At 43.0% G+C, this 22,040-nt stretch overlaps 1 protein-coding gene across 3 annotated transcripts in view; it reads left to right on the forward strand.

Annotated features, from left to right (window-relative positions):
- Window positions 1–1,810: 1,810 nt before the first annotated feature.
- Window positions 1,811–22,040, forward strand: part of plekhh3 (pleckstrin homology, MyTH4 and FERM domain containing H3) — a 30,227-nt gene continuing 9,997 nt past the window's right edge. For all 3 annotated transcript variants that reach the window (XM_078270528.1, XM_078270529.1, XM_078270530.1), the window contains exons 1-5: window positions 1,811–2,476; window positions 7,522–7,577; window positions 14,869–14,963; window positions 18,513–18,695; window positions 20,013–20,170. In XM_078270528.1, the coding sequence (XP_078126654.1) occupies window positions 2,342–2,476; window positions 7,522–7,577; window positions 14,869–14,963; window positions 18,513–18,695; window positions 20,013–20,170 (627 nt within the window). In that variant the 5' untranslated portion in view covers window positions 1,811–2,341. The remainder of the gene's footprint in view (window positions 2,477–7,521; window positions 7,578–14,868; window positions 14,964–18,512; window positions 18,696–20,012; window positions 20,171–22,040) is intronic.

Genomic DNA, 22,040 nt, shown 5'->3' on the forward strand with positions numbered 1-22,040 from the left:
GATACAGACAGTGGAAGGGCAGCGGGGGCAGAGCTGCTGTACTTTCAAGAAAAGAGTTAAGAAAATATCCTCTCTTGCATACAAATATGTGCTTGCTTTTTTGTAATTTATACATGTCAAAAGGAAAGGAAATTGAAATTCTATTCAGTTACCTTCTCCGCTTTACTGTAACTATTGGAGGTTGAAATGTGGGGCAATATGTTTGTGTGTGTCACATGAAATTGTCTGGACTGTGTCTCAGATGTGGTGAGGGGTGGTCAGGATTACTGCCCATAATGCTGAGTACACCCTAGCTGAAAAGGTGCATCCATGAGCCTTTTTTATTGATTTACAAAGCCCTCAGGGAACCAGTAGGGATAAGGGTTAAAAGTATCTGAAGAAGGGGCAGTGTTCTTGCTTATGTCTGTGTGTGTGTGTGTGTGTGTGTGTGTGTGTGTGTGTGTGTGTGTGTGTGTGTTGTGGGGATAACTGAGTCAAAGAAGCGTATCCATCAAGCTATTAAGCTAAAGCAGGAAGGACCAGCAGCTAAGAGCTCATCTTGGTGAGGAACGAGTTAAAGCCAGCTGACTGAGATGTGTGGGGGGAGTTTGCACAGTGCAAAGAAGGGGAAATGAAGGGATATTAAGGGAGAAATAAGCATGAGCACTGAGGGGGCTTGATATACCACGTGTCTGGATTTAGCACCAGTCCTCCTACCTCCTACTGCTGTATCTTTGTGGACTGTTCAGTAAAGTGGAAGAGGAAATGGGGGAGGTGTGTGTGTGTGTGTGTGTGTGTGTGTGTGTGTGTGTGTGTGTGTGTGTGTGTGTGTGTGTGTGTGTGTGTGTGTGTGTGTGTGTGTGTGTGTGTGTGTGTGTGTGTGTGCGTGCAAGAAAAGCAAGAGAAAGAGAGTAAAGTACAAGAAAGAATAAGATAAAATAAACAAAATAAATCACTCACTACTAATGAAGATTGCTTTCAAGATAGTAAGCACAGTATAGTAAGCTGTAACACTTTAAAAGTCTACAGTCTACACTGACAGTGAGGACCCATACAAATATGATGTGAATATTTAAAAATATGATTCATTTTTACATAATAAACAACCCAACAAGTAAAGTAACCAGCTACTGCTTAACTTTTAATGCAGTACTAAGTACACTTTACTTTTGATAATACTTCATATTTAATAATACTGAAATTGAATTTTGAATGCAGGACTTTAACTTGTAAAGAGGTGTAGTGTTATCTGAATACTTGCTCCACCATAAAGTGCAGTGAAGTAAACAGATTTTGCGTTTTTCAGAGTCTATAATTTTATAAGATTTCTGAATTAATTGTCGGCTATTCAGATGTCCAATTTCTGGAGTATTCTGGAGTAGTATCTGTAACAGTAGGTCAAATGTAATATTGTTATAGCATAATAGCCTAACACTCAGAGGACAAGGCAGAAGATTTAAAAGACCAAGCATAATTTAAGTCTGTTTACAGTCATTGTTGAGTAATTCCAGTATGTATAGGTCTACTACAGCAGTGATTTAAAAAAAAAAAATTAAAAAAAATACCCTTACTAATGAGCACTATAGACAGTTAAATGAGTATTGCCGGGACATTATGGTGTTCTGGATGATTTAATAACTATCATCAGAGACGGTTTAGAACTTTGCTACATGTGACGCTACGCCAGTATGGAGGGGCGTGAGTTGCAGGCGTGTCATTCCGAGGAGTGTCTGTGTTCAGCCAATCACAATTTATCCGTGAGATCGGTGGGCGTGACCCCCCCCGCCACACACACACACACACACACACACACACACACACACACATTATCCTGTCCCAGCTGCAGCACGCTTTTGTTCAAACTCAGAAGTCAGTCAGACAGTCGGTCCTTTACAGAGGTGCGAGTTCTACATTACTCACCAAATGTGCTTTTAAAACGCTGACAAAAATAGTGTCGCTCTTGTCAAGCGCATTCAACTTGATTTTTAACCTACAGTGCCAGTTTTGGGAACTAAATTTGGTTTTGTTGTAGGCTACTTTGATCGTTTCAAGTTGTTCAAACAGGGACAGCAAGGTGTCCTGGGCGAAGGAGTAGAAGGAAGGATTTTCCTTTAACCCAGTTCTCTGTTGGTTTTGCTGGAGTATGACTGCTGTCATGTACAGTTAGCCTACAGACGTTTTCTTTGACAGAAAGGAGAGCGTAAGCTTATGCTACCCTTCATCCTCCTCGCTGGATATCTATGGAGAGGGTGTCCTGTATGCTCTCACGCAGCTCTTGGAGTTACTTGCGGCCGAGACAGTACCGTGAATGTTGAATTCACCGACCTGGATAGCAGAAGACGACACACTTAACCTCATTTGAATGCCTTTGCAAGGAGTTTGCTGGTTTCTGTGCTGCAGGCAGGGCTTTAGTTTGCTCGGACGGGACTATGGGGAGAAAGAGGAGGAAGCGTCTTTTGAATTGCGCAACAAGGAGGACTTGACTCCCAATGGACGGGTAAAAACTCTCCACCTGCATTAGACTACAACTCCTGTGCATATACACATACACATAAACAGTTCATAGAATACTTTAATTGAATAGGCCTATATAGGCTACGTTTAAAAGTTCAAGTAGTGGCTGTAAAAACCGTCCTGTACAGTATACCTTGAACAACATTTCATAAAACCGACTCAGCTTCAGGCGCATCATTTCAGTTTTGTGCAAACCGATATGGTTACAGTTTTTGACATGAAAATGATTACTTTTGAAAACTACATATGGATTGGAAACTAAAGGTATAATAGGAAATGCAACCTGTGCTCATAAGATTGCGCATATGTTAAAGTTGCAAGCTACAGTGTTCATATGTTGGCTGTTAACTTTGTCTGTGGGAATTCTTTTATTGTCTGTGGGAATTAACAACTTGTTGCAAGCCTGATATCACAGATGCAGGATAGAGAATATGCTGCTGCTGGCCAGTTTGACGTTTAGGTTTGCATGGTCTTAAGAGGCTTGGGCAACATTGAGCAATCTCACACACACGCACACGCTGTAAACCCAGTGTGTTGAAGTGATCCTGTGTGTTTGGCCTCCTTCTGCTCAATTGCAAATAAGACTGCTGCCTTGTCTTCTCTGTAATGTTAGTCATCTGATCAGGCACAGAGAGTTCAGCATTGTCCACCCACTTGTGAGGGGGCATTGTTTGAATTGAGGTAGGCTCTATCTGTATAACCCAACACACAGCTCTTTATGTACAGTCTCTTATAAACGGCCACCCTTAAATATTTATTGGAACTGTGCGCTTTTCCTCACATCAGACTCATTCTTTTTAAGCAGTATGTTGTCATACATTCTCATACATACATTGTTTTACCGTGCATGGTCTTGGAGATGAAAGTAATACCACCTGGAGCCGCCTACTTGCATATCCTGCTTATCTATTTACTGGCCCTTTTGTCTGCTTGCAACCAACCAGTGCAAAACCCCAGTGATTTGCATGAAAATATTGGTAACAGATAAGTGTTACACAGTGCCTGAACAGAAGTCCAACAGTACCAGCAACTGGCAGATAAGAGCAACATCTGTTGCTCAGGGGCATCAAGAGAGGTGTTGGCGTGTAGTACTCTTCTCCCTGGCAAACATCCCAGTCTTGGTCATAATGCACCATCTGCCTGGGCATTGGCTGTCTAAGTAACCCAACTGTACTTCATATTCACGATCAATATGAGATCATTAACATGTCCCAATGGAGATGCCTGATGGCCTTTTAAAGTGAAAGGCAGAGGTCTCCTTTTCCTGTAACTTTCCCGGATCCCACATTAAAATGTAACCTATGCTCCATCTGCAGAATTGTGTCCTCTGGGTGGCTTGGATGCAACGCTGGTTTATTGAATTGTTGATGTGTTGTTTGAGAAGAACGTGGCTCTATATGATGATTACCTTGATTGAGGGATTGCATTCTGCCCTACCTTTCGTCTCACTAGAAGATAAGTCGCATAGGATACTGCTGCATTTTAATGGTTATTCCTGAGGCCAGTTCAAATTTGAAGAAACTAGTGTAATTTTTACACGAGAATAACTCCTAAAACAAAAGTTTCCCTTTGCCATAATTTTTGGTTTACATGGCAGTGCAAAACTGACTCATGTGAAGCTCATAATGCTTCTCTGTCTTTAGAGCGTTTCTTTCCCCTACAGTGGTGTTACATCACTGATTAGTCTTGGTTTTATTCATTTCTTGCTAATACATATTCATATAAATTTACTTAAAAAGTCATACAAATAATAGTCTCCCTGTATTAATCTGAGTGATATATTTCCTTTAGATGAACATACACGTAACATAATGTTTTATTAATCTATAATGGGGTCTGTTCAGTTTATCAGATTACATAATAGGAGGAACCACTTGATTGACTGATGTAATTGACATTGTTTTACCTAGTAACCAAAGCAAACTGCTCTTTTGGACTAAACATGCCTTTTTTGCTATAAGTCCCCCCAGGTGTTCTAAAGTTATTGATTCCCTGATGCTCAAAGGTAATCAATGCACTTCCACAAATCTGGTTTCCTCTTGATCTGTGTCACTGGTTCATGCTGGGTATTGTAACTGTGTCAATAGTTCACACTGGGCCAATAATTAAAACCACAGCTGAAACACTCTAAGCCAATATCATCAGCTGACCCTCTCTTCAGCAATGCAATTTGTTACTAGCCCACAGCCATTCCCCTCAAAATATACAGATCTAACTGATACTGTTTGGCTTTCTATGGTGTCAACGGAGGGGTTGTGGTGGAGGGTTGAAGATGGTCTACAATGTGTCCTAGCCCCTCGGGGCTACGTTCCATCGTTTACCCAGAGAGCTCAATTTTGTCCAGAGCTTGAGAAGCCACACTTTCAGAGAGCAGGTCAGACCTGTGTGTGTGTGTGTGTGTGTGTGTGTGTGTGTGTGTGTGTGTGTGTGTGTGTGACTAAAATACTCCATTTAGTAGGCCTATGTCCAGCTCCTGCCAAGGGTGACCACAGTAACCCACAGGTCTTGGGGAGTCTTCCTGGCTCAACACATCTAAAACCTTTGCCACGATCTGTTGTGTTGTTTTCCAACACGCTTCTAGAGGATGCTACACATCATGGCATGGCACAGCACCAAAGCCCTAGATGACACTCTGTTCTTTGCCAGGACTTATTCTCACTGTGGTTGGAATCATCAGTCAGTGATGACGTTTGCCCTTAAGAGCACAGGGCCATGTCAGAACTCTTCCCCTGCATGTTTACAGTCCTCATTCAAAGAAACTGCTCTCCAACAGCTGCCCAAACAGTTACACTGAGCTGAATGCCTCTAGTGTTGGGACAGCAAGGCACTAATTTTAGGACAGGACATCTGTCATTCTCGCTTCTTTCCATGTTTCCACTGAAACTTTATTCAGTTTTTATGCAATGTGAAGTCACGTTTACCAATAAACCACCACCCGAAGTGGTGTTTAGGCCTGCACTGTTGTAAGTGTGGACCGGAGTACCGCAGTGCATCCTGTTACTTAGAACAAATAGGCACAGTCCGGCCTTGCTGAGAGCGGGTCCCATTAACCGTCACTACTGGTACGCTGGTTTCTATTTGGTTTCCGTTGCGTCTCTGCCTCACCACCTCCAGGCCACACATCTGGTCTTCAGGCCGACACTGGCTGAGCCCAAGCATTTCCTCCTGGTTACTCAACCTCCCAAGAGAGAGAGAGAGAGAGTGTGAGTAGATGGGGCGGGGGGGTTGAGCAAGAGCGGAAGTCAGCCATGGAACGAACACATAACGGCATCTTTCCCTCAATGCTCTGCTTTCGTCTGGAGTGATTCATCCCCTGCCCGTCCAAAGGGAGAGCTTTTGCCAGGGCTCTGCATCGCACGCTATCCTTGTTCCTCATCCCACAGCCCATTAACTCTATTGGAAAGCTATTTTTCTGTAAATTGTCACGTTTTGTAGAGGATGACTCAAAATATTCTAACTTGATCGACCTGAACCATTAGTTTATTGATAATCTGATTAGTTTATATCATGGAATTACAGCTTTGCAGTCGTTGAAGTGATTAGTATGGATTTGTCGTTTTCAGTCATGGCTGTCTGTCTGAATTTTCTCCTCTGGGGCTGTTGGCTTGGTTAAATCATGTATGCTTTAACAGACAGCAGTAGGGAGATACCATACACACTCTCTTCCATTCACCAGTCACTTTCTGACAGTGTTCAGTTATTCTTGCCTGTCTGCTTTGACATTTACATTACATACAGAGTTAAACATTAATCAAATTTTACTATCCAAACCCTCATATTTCCCTCATTTGCCAGAGTCCATCTACCTTATAAATTTAACACCGTCTCCATACTAGCCTATACATTTACAGTTCATGTTTTCTTTGTTATTTTAGAACCACCCAAAAAGAGCTGTAGACCTTTTTTTTGCAGGGCAAGGGCTATACTTAGGCTGGTTTGCCCAGTAGTAAAGTGTGGTGTGTGAACTGTGAGGGGCCCAGAGCTGACCTGGATAGAGTTTCAGGTAGGCCAACACCCCTGAGCTGGGCCGGGGCAGCCACAGGAGCTGGCTCAAGGCTGTGGCTTACAGAGACAACAAGTCAGGCCACGGGGACACACAGTGCTGCACACCAGGGAATCAGTCCAAATTGCATACAGGCAAGCTCTGATGTCTGATGGGGTTTTCCAAGGTCAAGTTGGGAATCCAGGGGCCTGAGTGCCGTGAAAGGAAACATCCTCTCCCATCGCCTGCCTAACAGGGAAGTTCTGGAATGAAAAGTTCATTGTTCCACCCATGAAATTTGATTTTACGTGTCTGCCAGTGGCAGCCCCATTTGTAGTCAGTAGAAGCATTAACCCCAGTTTCCATACAAAACTGATATCCAAGAAAGGGGGAATGTGATTTGATATGAGCAGCTGGATTACAGTCGAAAAAACTTCAACATTTAGCTAGTAATTTGTGTAAGGTAAGATTTTGGGCTGTGTTCATTAGATAATCAACATTAGTACACCATAATTTTACTACACAAAGTGCTGATTTTATGCAATCTCCGTCCAGAGGCTCTTTGTCTTTCCCACTTGTTTTTATCAAGCTAACAGCCAACTTGTGACACTATAAACATGTGGATAGAAAAGATGAACAGTTCCTGTTGTAAGTGCAATCTCAAAGACTAGGGTTATTTTTAGGTTAACAACCTTCTCAGAGAAATGACTGATCTGAATAAAAGGCTTTTGGGGTTAGCTGGTTGGGGTGCACACAGCTATTGCACAAATGATTCCTCTGTTCCCCGCTCCTATATTAAATGAGCCTGTTTTGCATGCCATCTTTCTCCCCACCAGCTCACCCCTTGGAAGTGAAAGCCAAGCATTACAGGAACAGAGCAGCTATGTGCTGAGACTGCCAGGATTGGCTGCATGCTCTACTGTAACATGGCCACTGAACGCAAACTATTGAGGGATCACTCCAACCTGTTGGCTAGTTCTAAGGACAGACTACTGTTTGTGTTGCATTATCATCTATTTACCCTATTCTCTCTCTTCTGTTGACAGAGTCCAGCTGAAGTGACTGTTTCTCAACCAACTTGCACAGCCAATGGAACAAATGGGTAAGGAGAGATAGAAACAGATTTTTTAAACCTGAATTTTAGGAAGTGATAGTTCCTTATTTTACCCTTATATTTCCTCTTACTGATGGGAAATTCTGTATCTTTGGCAGGCACATGTGCAAGTACTGGCCAATCACTTGATTTTCACTTCATCTGTTTTCTCATGGGGCTCTCCTCATGTGCCCAACCACAAATTTGCACACATGCTCACAAGATACAAGCGGTACAGACTCATATGTATATTGACAGATGATGTTTGACGCTCTGCAGTGATACTTTGATTGCTTATGGATAATCCCACTGACAGCTTTCACTCATTAACCTCTTGACCTTTTTGATGTTTGCCATTTAAACATTGGCTTTGCTTTTGTTTGAGGCTGCATTGGCCAATAATATAGCAATATTCAACCTATAGGTGATTGTGACCAATCACAGGTCAACTCCACCTTCCAGAATCGCAAATCTAATCACTTTGCAAGGCTGTATGCTAAAACTGCCCATTACAAGGAACCACTATGCGTCTTACAAATAATTAAATTCAAATGGTCATGGGGTTGACAAGTGAATACTAGTGCCAATGAAAAGGAGTGATTCATGGAGGGCTGGATCCAGACTATTAGTGCAGGACTGTGATCTCAGACAGTGATGTAGCCAGGCTCTGCTCCACTCTGTCTCTGGCATCATGCCCTTATCATCCCCTCGCCCCTCTTCCCTCATCCACAATCTCTACTGTACATCTGCCGACTCATAGGCAATGAGTCACAAAGCTTGACTTGTCGGACTATCATACACTACAAATGTGTATAGATGAGGGTCTGCAACAATTCTCAACAAGAATAAAGCTGCATCAGGAAGTGAGTAGCTGAAGCTGTAACATTTTGTTGCAGTCATACAGGACGTGCTGTTTCTTGAGGCTTGAGGGAAAGAAGTAAGGCACGAAGTAAGGAGGGAGGCTGGGTGACTCAGTCCTACCTCAGCAGCAGCACTCCCAGAAGAGGTGTGTGTGTGTGTGTGTGTGTGTGTGTGTGTGTGTGTGTGTGTGTGCTAGATTGTAGTGGAGGTGGCCCCAGGCGACATGGCATAATTAACTACTGGTTTTGAAGGGAGTGTGATAAAAGTCTGGCTGTAATCATCACACTGAGTGCAGAGATTAGAGAGTGTACTGCTTGGTCATTACCTGGCCAATGACTGGACACGCCCAGATGTTCAAATGTATAGAGGGATAGCCAAACCAGGCTCTGATAAGTGAGGGCATTGTATTGTAGCAGATGGTGCCATATCCTTTTATCTTCAGTCTAATGTAACAGGCAGGGCAGCTTTTACTTCTTTTTTTTAACTTGTATTGGGCTATTGAATTGAACTGTCCAGAAGGAGACATTAATCTAAACTATTAGTTTAAATAACGGCCCAGATGTGATGGTGATGAATTGGAGGGGTTTATGTTTGTCCTACTAGACTTAGGTCAATATGGTAATGCTCAGATAATTCATTATGCTGCTGGCCTGATGTGGTTAGGAATGGAGATAGGCCGGCCTCTGTTAAAACAGAGTGGTGGGTACACACATCTGAGTGTAGGCCATTTCAGGGTTAATCATAATAGTAAATTTAGGGTGCCTTTCAGAACACCCAAGGTCGCCTTACAATGCGTAAAGTGTTCTCCCAGAAAATGTATTACCAATGTATTTTGTATACAGTATGCTAACATTGTATGCACATTCATAGTCACTCTCAATTTGGAAAATACCATAATTTCTGTGTGTTGTACATTTTGAGCCAATAGCTGCAGGGCACATGCACAGTCAACTTTAGTCATTATCAGTACTATGTTTTTCTCATATAGTAAAAATTACACACAAAGTATGCTCAAAACATCTTGCTATCACTCAGAAAATGTGACACAGAACAAGCTAGTGTACATTTTCAGTAGGTGGAAAGTTTTAGATTTTTTTTTTTTTTTTTTTAATATGTCCATTTATTGAGAGATTTATTTTACAAGATAGATTTTTTTGAGATAACTGACATTGGACTGCATCGGTTTCAAGAGACGGGACATCACTGTGATAAGTAACCTGGCATGGTTCTGCAGGTATGCATTCTGTGATTTGTGAACCCAGCAACTTTGAAATGACCACAATTCAATGTTACATTGATACATTGCCTATTATTCAAAATTTCTATTTTTTGCTAGTAAGACAGTGTGCGGGAGGTTTTCTTTGCAACTCTTGACCTACTTGTCCACCTCCTACGCACCTGTCTCACGTTGTAGATGTGCAAAGTATTTTTCTCTATATCAAACATTCCACAACACTGTGGATTATTATGTTTGAACTCGGGACAGAAAAGCTCTTTTAGTTGACTAATGTGTAACTGCAGAGGCTGAACTGGGGAGGCTGGGAAGTTTTCAAATGATATTAGTTTGTCAGGAGTGCTAACAGATTCGTTGTGCGTTTGCACTGACCTCTCGCAGTCACAGGCGGCTTACTGAGGGTGTGGGTGATGGACTTATCTCTGCAGGCGGACAGCGCAGGTCTCCCCTGTCTGTCTCTCAGTCAGCACAAAGTGCCAAGCAGCCTGCTCCCTCCTGCTGTGCCCACACTCAAATCTGTCTTACATCATTACTATTTTTTTATCCTCACTTTCCTGACTCAAGTTCCTTCTCATAGCTGGGATAGAGAACCGAGTACAAACCATACCAGAAGAAAGGGAACACTTGAGGACTTCTCCATCTCTCTTTCTCACCATTCGTTCTGTCTGCTTTCTCATTTCTCATCTCTCCCTTCTGCTTTGAAGGCTTTTGACAGATATTTTTTGGTGTTGGCTGCAATGGCTGAAAGAGACTACTGTTTCAGAATGTGTTTCATGTGTGTGAATTAATGCGTGTGTGTGTATGCATGAAACGTGCGTGTTTGCGTGAAAGGCTTAGAAGTGGGTCAACCATTTAACCACAAACTAGCTCTGTTTACAACATCAGCAAATATAGAAAGTTTTAATTCACATCACAAAGTCTCACCATCAGGGTAACTTCATTCAAACTAAGACATCACTTACTCCCAATCATAAAATTTCTTGCTGATCAACACTCCCTTTTTCAGTCACAAACTCAGACTTCCTGTTTCTCTCCCCCTCCCCTTCCTCCTCCTTTCTCAAAACATGACTTTTTTCCTCTCTCCTCTGCCTAGTCCAGAGTTTCTTGGCAGTGGTCTTGAGTAAACAGCGTATTTTTAGCTGGGAGGTCATATAGGCCCAGTCTTAATCACCACATTCCCATTTTCCCACCAGCACAGCTTCAGCCAGAGGCCCATGCAGCAAGCCCAAGCAATGTGGGGGAGGGGATAGAGACTTGAGAGAGGAATGGATTTCCCACAAAGAGAAACTGATAATTTTCTGCTACAGTATGACCCACTGTATTTTAATGAAGGACGTCTCCAATAGTGTTTATTCTGGTGCTTTTGCGGATGTAAAACTGTGTAACTTGATGTATGGCTGTCATTTGTGTACAGTTATGTGAGCCTAAACATCACGGAAAAAAGGCAGCTGGTTTGAGGTCATTTGTTTGAATGTCTTTTTGGACCCATCCAGACATTTCATCCATCACTTATAATTATCCTAGTGATTCTGTGACACATCCACACAAGGGTCATTTTTCCAACTGTGCATGTTCTTGTTGTCACAAGGACCCGCTCTGTATGCTGGAACATGTCTCCACTGTTTCCACTGCGGTCATTCAAGCCCGAGAGCAAGGACACTACTTTTCTGACTTTAATTAGCGTCTCGGCGTTTTGATTAGACCCTGGACTGAAATCAATTACTCATCGCTCCAGCAGCCACCACCAGACAGACGCTCACAAACGAATCAACTCATTGTCCTGTTCATACTTGGTGGATTTAAGTGTATCACCATCGTTGTCACCATGAAAGGACTGCAGACAATATGCTCATCAGTTGTAATGACCTTATTTCTTTATGTCCAGTAGGAACAGTCCATATGCTGTTGTTATGCATATGTTGATTTGAGTCAATATGTAGCTTAAACAATGCTGCATTCACGCAATGGCGGTAGAATTGGAACAACAGGAAAACCTCCCGTTATTCAGACTTCACAGACTTTTAAATTTGCTAAAACTAGAGCTGCAACGATTAGTCGATCAACAGAAATTGGGGATAAATGACCAGCATTGGCCGCCAAGATTACAGCTATCTGGCTTTAGCATGCAGCTAGTTAATAGTTAGCAGTTTGCTAACGTTAGATTGTAATGGAAAGAAGCAGCACTTTGTACCGTCAAAAATCTGCTGATAAAAAGCTTACAACCTAACCTCACAGCCACACAGGTGCTTTCCACCTATTGTGGCTCTTCTCAGGACTGTGTGGGCGTGTACAAGCTGTAATTGATGACATCATGCTAATTCTCTTGCTGTTAGTTTTGCCGCACCTGTTAGGGTGGTACACCTCATCACTCTTTACAGTACATGGAATTTGGTGACCACATGTAAAACCCAGTAAATTTCCACCTGTCATTTTTGCAGATTAATATCACTTAATAGTTTGTAAAATTAAGAAAAGATTTATTAATGGGATGGAATGGTGTCAACGTGAATCATGCTTGACAATACCAAGCGATTGGGCTTTGCAAAAGAGAAAAATGGAAGTCCTTTTTCCAAATTGATGAGTAGAACGAAATAGTCCAGTAAAGGCTACTGTATACGACATCCCTCTCACATCTGAGCTCTATATTGTTTAGGTATAAAAGAGATGTGAAATTGTATGTGTGAAATTGAGAAAGTAGGGCACACATGAACTAGTAGTGGTGACAATTAGTAATGGTTAGATGACTATTGAACAGCTCATCTCATCATCAGCCATATTTCACACAATATCAGAGGGCCTTGCTTTTTTAAAATTTTCAACACATTTCAAGCTTTAACAGTTAAGTAGTGTGACATTCAAATGATGCTCCGCCTCTGCAGTAGCTGATGTTTAGTCCTTGAGGACAAGAGAGAGCGATAGAGAGGTTCTGGCTGTTGATGAGCATTCGCTCCATTCTCCGTGCTGTCTAATCCCCATGTCAAATTGTTTCCTGCACTCCACAGGAAGTTGCTCGCTAAAGGCCCCACCGTCACGGCCTTTGCTGGGGCTTCTGGGAATGTGGGGGCGGTAGCATGGGGGGCTGGCGGGGGTTGAGTTGAGGTGGGGTGTTTTAGGGCTGCTGGACAGCTGTGGAGATCCAAAGCCCCCACATCAACATTAAGCTGGGTTTTTGGACACAGTCATCAAACTGACTCTGCTAAGGCTGCATTTAAACTGAAGGCCAGGATAGTTTTAACCCCTCCTCCTAAGGAGGCCTAAAAGAAGCACTGATGTTGACTTATAAAGTAGTTCAGGTTAAAGATGGGGGCAGACCAGTTCGGGGCAGAAAAAGAGATTTCTGTCTGTTTTGGCAGTAAATGGCAAAATGCACACCCTTCTTTGAATCTGCACACATTAGAGCCAAGTTTAATTTTTTACTCAAATAATATTCCTCCAAGATGTACGACCATGTGTGTACCACATTACCTCTTCAATAAACTGTAAAATTGAAAGTCACATCTTTAATTTCTCTAAGACTGCTGGTTCAAATCCTGCAGCAGGTTATACCAGTTGTTTCAGAATTAGTAGTTGTGATATTGAGATTTAGAAACTAAGTGTAAGGATTATTTTGTATTGCTCTTGACATTTTGGATGTAAGCCTATCACAGACAATAGCAATTATCCAAGGAACATAAACACTTGCACAGCAGGCTATATTCTCCAGTCGAGGCGTAGTTTTTCTATAGATCTAAATCCTCTCTCATTTGGGCTACATATAGACTACCTCTGCCTGTCTGCATGCCTGTCTCCGTTACGTAGCAGGGGTTATTAACAACCTCAAATAAGAGACGTTCTGTGTTTTATTTTATTGCCCATAAGTGGAGTCTGTGGAGGCAGTGACTTTCAGAAGTCCATGAAGGCTGCTGCTGTAGCAGGCGAGCCGGCTTAGTTATACAGCCTGACTGAGTATAATGTGACAGGATCCTCTTGACTCTCTTCTTCTCGCTTCTGCTCTCTGGTGATGCCCTGAACCAGTTTACATTCACTTACAGAAAAGCTGGCCCACAATATAGTTTCACTGTGTCTGCCCATTAGCTTGAATTAGAGACTTTAGAGATGCCAGTCAGTTAGGCTCTATGACTGCAAATACATAAATTGTATGCATTTATGCATAATAGGCACTATCAGAGAATAATATCACAGAGGTCAACATGATATAGCATGGTATAGATAGCATCAGGTCAGCGCACACAGAAAAAAAGGAAATGGCTTCTGCAGTTATGTAAGCTGGGTCAAAGCAGATAAGGCTATATTTGGACTCATTGGTTATTGCTGCCTTCCGCGAGGAGAAACTTCAGAAATTATCAGATCAATAAGGATGTAAATCAGCTGGTGAAGGAGTAGGTAACATGAGGCCGAATATCCCTAGGACGGAGGGCTTGATTAATTTCCTGAGCAATGATCCCGGAAGGAGGAGAACAAGAAGGGAGAAGGGGTTTGTCACTTGTACTTCACATGCTAGTTAGACCCAGGAAATAGAGAAAATAAACGAGTAATTAGATAAATAAACGAGGAGAGATTAAATCTCTAAACAATCTAATAGAGTGGAAATGGGCCTTGGCCTGAGATAAAGTGTGAATTTGTCCATAACATTGCTGTACAAATTGTTGAAGCATCATTGTATGTGGAGGTAGCTGCAGATGTGTTCGTAAGGCATTAAAGAGAAAAGTAAGAACAGCGGCTCAGCAGATTTACAGATGTTTTTGATGATGTTTTAAGTTTTAACTATCCAAGGCTGTGATCTCTTGAACCTACTGCCTTCCTCTGACCGGTGTGAGCTGGCTGGCTGGGAGTCAGGCCGGCGTCGCTCTGTCACGTTTATTTTCAGTGGCTCGCTCGGCGTGGCAGCCAAAGTGATAAAAGAGAGACGAGCTGTCCACAGTGGCGTGGTATGTATCAGTCTGTGTGTTTGTGTGCTTGCGTGCTGCTAGGGAGGGAAACTGGGAGAACGCAGGAGGACAGATATTCGTGGCAGTTCTTCCAGTCCCCCCTATGTGACCCCCACCTAAGAGTATCAGAGAGGCTTCTAGTTGGCACAGTGTCACATGGGGGGGCAACTGTGTGTCTCTGGGCCAATTAGCTATCCAATGGGAGGGAGTAGTCAGGGGAAGACTTGAGTTGAGAGAGAAGCAGTTATTTACATTCTCCTTCTGCTCCTCTACACAGGCACACTGTCTCAGAGGTAAATGAAGAGATGAAGAGCCTGGTCATCGAGAAGAGTAAGATGGGCCTGGAGGAAGAGCCTGAAGTGCTGGTCAAGGGTGAGTCTGACTCGCACAACAAAGACACACAAACAAAGGCACATAACACCACCATTAGTCTGGTCTTCCTTTGCCTGAATGCATAAACCTGCTATGGCGTGGTGAGCATGGTGTCATCTAGTTGCTAAACATTCAGCTTTTTGCTGTTTTTTGTTTAATGTTAATGTATGATTATCTTTGGACTGGTTAGACAACACGAACCATTTGAAGGCATCACCTTGGGCTCTTGGAATTTGTGATGGGCATTTTCACTTTTTTTTTGCCATTTTACAGACTTAACATTTAATACTGCTAATTTGTCCTTCAGTTAATAAATGAGGTCCTTGCAGGGCTAGGTTGATGCTGTTCATCTCATTAAATATAGTAATATTTTCATTACCCTAATTATCTCTTTACTAGTACTGTCATAGCTCCATGCTGCACTTTCGCCCCGTAGCTAACCCCTCTCTGACCACATGTGGCACCGCTGCTCCCACTCCCCCCCCCCCTCTGTGTCCTCATGTAAGGATAGCTACTGGCATCAGGAGCGCCGTCTTTGGTGTCTGATGCTTTTTAGGAATGATCTCATAGGATATTTCTGTTTGATTTCTTTCTTCGTTTTTCTTCTTGGCCTGCTACTGAAAGGCAGCAGTAAAATGCCAGCACTTGGATAAGTTACGTCCTGTTTGGAATGGCGGCAGTCTGATTGCCTAATTCTGACAGCAGTTACTATGCACCCTTGGCTAGTGCCCCTCCCTTACTGCTGTCCCCTCTCTGTCCCTGTCTCACTGTTAAAGGAGAAGGGTTTCCCTCCAAAACAGAGGACAGCTACTTTCCTTGGGCCATTGATTACACTGTCGCTTGGGATTTTAGCTTTTGCACCACGCCTCCATACTCCGACCGACCACACTATAACAGCCACCACAACACCTCAGGGCGTTAGATAATCCCTCCCATTTATGCGTGTGTTGCACAAGGATATGTTTAATTCTTTTCAGGGAATCTAAAATAGGCCACAAACATTGCAGATATAGACTGATGATGGGAGGATGAATTGTAGAGGCAATGGAGTAGTGACAGAGATGTTAAGTCGGTGGTTTATTGAGATACCCTTGTTGATTTACAGTTAAAATGAACAGCTCCTCACATTATGCAGAGCTTCTCATGCTCTGTTTGATCCGGCTTTGTGCATGACACACATTTTTAGAATTGAACTTTGAAGTGAGGTGTCTCACTTCATTTAAACATTCATGGAACAAACATTCCGTACTCAGTCACGGGAGGTTTGCAGTAAAGAGATGGAAATGCACAGAGAGAGATTGTTTGCACAATCTGTGTTTGAGGAGGTAGGGCATTGGGGATCAGAGGTCACAAATGAAACAAATTAAGGGCGAGCCGTGGCCCCCCAGGGGAGACATTAGCAGGCCAAATAGATGGTATCCAGATGGGAGACCATGGGAGGGGCATACAGGGGACTGTGCTCCTCTTTCTGTCTCTCTCCTTTTTTGCCTTTCCTCATCACACTGTTTAAAGTACCCAAAAGAGCAGCATCTGTGGGACGTCCCATGTCTGTGACAGAGGCGTCAAGGTAGCAGGCATGCACTTCTCTTCATGTCTCTCACCCAATCCGCCTGTCTGCCTCCCCAGTCGCACATCCAGTCTGTCAGCAAGCTCAGCCCGACTTACCTCATGGTTTTTATTTATCGGGTTTTGATGCTGTGCCCCTCTGATGTGGTGTTAAGTGCCTCCAGGGTTTTGCATTGGCTATATTGGGTGAGTTTATGCTGGGTTCAAACTTTCCACTTATATCATATAGAAGCATTCTTAAACAGGAAACCTAGCCTGAGAGGCTGAGCCTTTGCCCTCTCTCTCTCTCTCTCTCTCTCTCTCTCTCTCTCTCTCTCTCTCTCTCTCTCTCTCTCTCTCTCTCTCTCTCTATTTATTTTTATTTTGGAGTAGCAGTGAGGCAGTGGAGGCTTTGCACTGCCTGGGAAAACCACTTTGAGGCAAGGACGAAAACCAGGATAGAAGAGAATTGGGGGAGATGAAAGTAAAGAGGAAATAAGTGAGAGCAGAGGGAAGAAAGAAGCAGGCGAAATGAGCGCTGTCTGACAGGTGGCATACAGCTTGCTAACCACAGAGGAAGCAGCGATGCTGGCATGGCGTCATTGCCAATTTTACAGGGTAGGAAGCTAAAGGATTGTTCCTTTTAAAACACTCTCAAATATGTGTGTACAAGCCATATGAACACACATGCACAGTCACCCCACAAGTGGCACACTGCCAGTATATTGCAGTGCCCTGCCCCCGCAGATAGTCCCACCCTGCCTAGTAGCAGTCCAGGTGGCCTGCCAGCCTCTCCATCAGCCCTCTGGATGAACTATGACCCCCTACCAGGACTCTTCAATCCTCCTCCGTCTGTTTCTCTCTGGGCGGCATCTGGACAGAGCTCTGCCAAGCTAGTTTATTTATCTACTCTGAGATTAAATATTTATTAGGAACAATTTGAACACATAGCTGACGGGGGAGAAGAAGTTAACTGCCGTGAAACAGTGGATCTGGGCTGTTGCAGTCTTTCCAAACCCTCAGGACTTTGGGAACACAACAGTCTTGCATAGTAGAGCCAAGCCTGGCAAGACCAATGAGCATGCCTATGAGCTGGCTAAAGGCATGTCTCTCTTTCTCTCTCTCTTTCTCACTCTGTCGACCTCTAAAGTGGTAATTATGTTGGCTGCATGCAGGCTTTAATGCCTATGCCATTAGGTGGCTGTATTTTTATCCCCTAGTATTTACCCCAACAAGGAAGTCTCATACAGACTGCAACACACGTTATGGACAATTACATGCCTTATTCTTAGTGAAGACATGGTGCAGCAGCACTGGTTTAGTAGCTCCAGGACTTGCCCATCTACCACCCAGACCTTTCAAGGGAAATGCTTGTCGTGTTGTGTGTCTGATAGCATAGTAAAAGGTGTGCCAGAAAGTATGGGTTAAGTGAAATTAAAAAGCATTTTAATGATTGACAACTTACTTGATGCTGGCAAAATGCTGACTCTAAGCAGGTTAAAAAAAAAAAATGCTATCAATTCAAAAATGTTGGCTTTATTATGTTAATTGAAATAAGGGTATAAAGTAACTTAAGTAATGTATTGGAAAAAGTATTTTGTCATCAATATCAAAACTGGGGTCTCGGCATGAGTATCAACAAATGTCAACAATACCCAGCCCCAGTGATGTATGCTGCCATGTAGAACTGCCAGTAAGTTGTTATTTTCTCAATTGTTTTGTCTATCAAAGATGAGAAAACAGTGAAAAATGTCCATCACAATTGTCCAATGTCTAGAGAAAAAGCAACAGGCTCTCACATTTGATGAATTTGGTACCATCTAATGTTTGACATTTTTGCTTTATAAATTACGTACACCATGAATCCATTATCAAAAAAGTTTCTCATTAATTTTCTGTTATTCAACTAATCAAATAATCATGGCCGTTCTACTGGCATGTAACATACTTATTTTATGTTAAAGTTGACTTGTCATATGACACGTGTGTGTATGTTATTTAAAGGGTGGCTGTTGCGGGAGGTGCGAGGAAACTGGATCAAGCAGCGTCGGTACTGGTTCATGCTGAGCCAGGATTCCCTCGACTACTACACCGGACCAGAGAAAGGAGCCCGCAGACTGGGCACGCTGGTCCTCACCAACCTCTGCTCTGTCATCTGGCCAGACAAGCAGACATACAAGGAAACGGGTGAGGGGCACACAGACATGCTGATGCATAGCTGACCCACGCTTATGTATACTTGCCCGTAATCTCTTTAGAGTCCAGTATAAGACCTGTGTTAATTACCTATGCGGTGTAGTGATCATAGACATTTTTAGTAAGCTGTTCAGGTGTTATTTAATATGAACGTGACGTCTTGTGGTCCCCTTTCCCTTCCCATGAGTGCTGTAATTCTGAGTAACTTTGGGAAGCCCCAGCTCTGTTTGGTCCAAAATGTGGCTCAAGGTTGGTCTGGAAACCTCACATCTGAGTAATCAACAGGGGCATCACCCTTCCCTTTCTGGGATGAAAGAAATTAAAGACAAAGAGGAAAGTCTTTGCTGTGTGGGAAGAGACACAGGGGATGACTTGTCCTTTTTAAAGTCTCTGTAGTACACAAACATGTCATCCATGTCGTCTTCGTTTGTCTGCCTGTCCATCAATGGAAGGGATTATGTCCAAAAACCACTTAAAATGTCCAAACCATTGTATAAACCCAAACATAGTTCTTACTAACTCAATATGCCAGGGGACTTTTCTGGACAGAAGTGCACTTTCAACAGTGGCTTTAATTTGTCACAAGCTCTATTGGCTGTTTCACTACTGAATAACTATGTTCCTCATAAGCCACTGAGAAAGTTGCATTATATATTTAGTTCCTCTGTGTATTTTCTGGTTGTCACCTTGACACATTAGTTCCCTTTAAGGGTTCCATCTTTGGCATCATTGACACTTTACAGCAGCGTTAATGTAAGGACACAACACAGGTTGAATGTAGGCAATGGCAAACCACCATGTCATAATCTCAGTTGTAAAACCTCTTAATTTTGGGTTTGTACTTTACAAAGAACCTAAACAAAGAAGGATGTGGTGCCAAGTCACGTAGCAGGAAAAGCAGATAACAGCCGTGGGGCTGCAGATCAGGCCAGGCTGCCTGGGGTATGTCTAATACTTCCTCTGCACAAGGAGGAAGCAGACCTTTTTTTCACTTTTATTGCAGGTTGTCCAAAGAGACTCACTGAGGGGTTTAACACTGTTCTAACTCATGTATAGAATAACTGATGTTGTTTGGTTTTGATGTGGTGTGAGGTTCCTCTCAGGCTGACCTTTGATCCTCAATGAAACCAATAGAGGAAGTCAGGGAGAGGGAGTCACGCCAGATATGCGAGGTGTCCCATGCAGAGAACATTTCACTGTTCTTGTCCCCATTTACTTAAAATGCCCTTTAAGATGAGGTGCAGTTTGAATTTCAATGCCATAATGTAATTTAACATGATACGTTTTTATTTTGTGTGTTTCTTTCAGGCCACTGGAGCATCACAGTATATGGACGGAAGCACTGCTACAGGCTGTACACCAAGCACTTCAACGAGGCTGTGCACTGGGCATGTGCCATCCAGAAAATTATTGATACCAAAGCACCAGTGGAAACACCAACACAGCTCCTTATTCGAGACATCGAGGTGGGCCACGCAGCACACACACAAAAACATATACACACAGTTGCTGTTGCTCCCCCCCTGCTCTGTTACCATGGAAACCACACAGCCTCATTGGGTTTGGGAGTCCAAAGTTTTCTCTGCTTGCTTCTCTCTTTTGAATGAGCTCATTTTCTTCCACCACACCAGGACAGGACATAATAACAGACCTGAAGCAGAAAGGTCATTTCAAGACAAAGATATTTCCAGTTATTGTGTGCTCAGAAAATTTGGATTAGTGGGATTTGAAAGGATACTTTTTTGCTTTACCTTCTTGCATGGAAGGAGAGTGAAGTGCATTTATAATGCACAGCCATATTTTTAGACCAGGGGTTGCTAGAGAACACAGCATGCTGGAATCTCATTGAGCAGACAGATGACTCCTCTTGCATCAGTCTGCCCCTAGGGCGGAGAGAGGGGCAGTTTTGGCAAAGGAGGTGGAGGAGGGCTCGGCGTGAAGCAGCAGGGCCAGATAAGCAGTCTTTTGCCTGGCCTCCTGTCTCCGTCATGTCTCTAATCTCAAAGAAAGTGTTTAATCTGCTTGTCTCCGTCTGCCCCTGTCTGCTTCGCCAGGAGGGGCCAAGATTATTTTTTGGAGGAGCAGAGGGGGCCTGCTTTTAAAGTGATCCTCATTCATTGTTTTGCTTTCCCCTCCTTAGTCTTTCTCTCAAACACTCTGTGTGTTGCTTTCTTTCTCCCTCACCTTTACACACAGGCACACTTTCTCAAATAGGCGAGATATTTTACCTCTCGAGTATGAGATTGTGACTGCTGCTGCAAAAATCAAAGAGAGAATGAACAGAGGAGGCTGTGTGTGAACAGGACTGCTCGCTTATCTTTAAAGCATAGATTCATGTTCAGACACAAGGGAGAGCAGGGATTGCAGTGTTAGCCTTGGACCTACAGCCAGAGGCCATGTGTCAAAGAGAGAAACATCGAGAGAAGAACAGATTAGATGGGTGAACTGATTTTAAATCTTAAATCTGCCACACATTACATTTTAAAGACAAACCAACTGTGAATTTATTACTTTGACTAACCAGTTTTTTTCCATCACAGTTAAGACACAGACTTCTTGGCTCAACTCTAACCTACTAGGATGTAGTTGTGCCAACACACGGTTTTCCTGTGTACCGAGCGACATTTCAGCTCCACCTCAGTTTTGGTTTTACCTCCAAATAAAGCGGTTTAGATAATTTAGCTAAACTCCTGGTGTTTACAACCTGTTTTATCATCTGACCGCTTGTGTCTTGCCTCCTCTGACCTTGCTGTAACTTCAGCAATGTTGCTGTATGGCAATAAAGTATTGAATCTTGAATCTGTATCACCAGATCTTAACAATAACTTTGGTGAGCACAGTGTTTTCATAACTGATAGAAATGATGGGCAAAACTGTGATAACAAGTACCAAGTTGTAATTAACGAGAATTATCCTTTAAAGGAAAACTTGAGACATATTCACTTTCATGCCGAGAGGTACTTGAGAAGGTTGATACTACGCACATGTCTGCATGCTAAGTATAAAGCTACAGCCGGCTAAATTTGCTTAGCATAAAGAATGGAAACGGGGAAACAACTATCCTGGCTAGCTCTGTCCAAATGTAACTAAATTGGCCTAGCAGCAGCTCACTACTTAACATGTAATATCTTACCTACCTAAAACAGCTAATTGTCATTTTAAGTTTCGGTTTTTAATCAGTGAGCTTTTAGAGGTGCCGGTAGTCAGACTTTGGTACCTTTGGATACAGCCAGGCTAGCTGTTTCCCCGTTACTTTGTGCTAGCGTTAAGCTAAGTTAGCCAGCTGCTGTAGCTTTATATCTACGTGCAGAATTGAGAGTGGTATCAATCCTCTCA

This window comes from Sander vitreus, chromosome 15 (genome assembly GCF_031162955.1).
Source record: "Sander vitreus isolate 19-12246 chromosome 15, sanVit1, whole genome shotgun sequence".
NCBI lineage: Eukaryota > Metazoa > Chordata > Actinopteri > Perciformes > Percidae > Sander > Sander vitreus.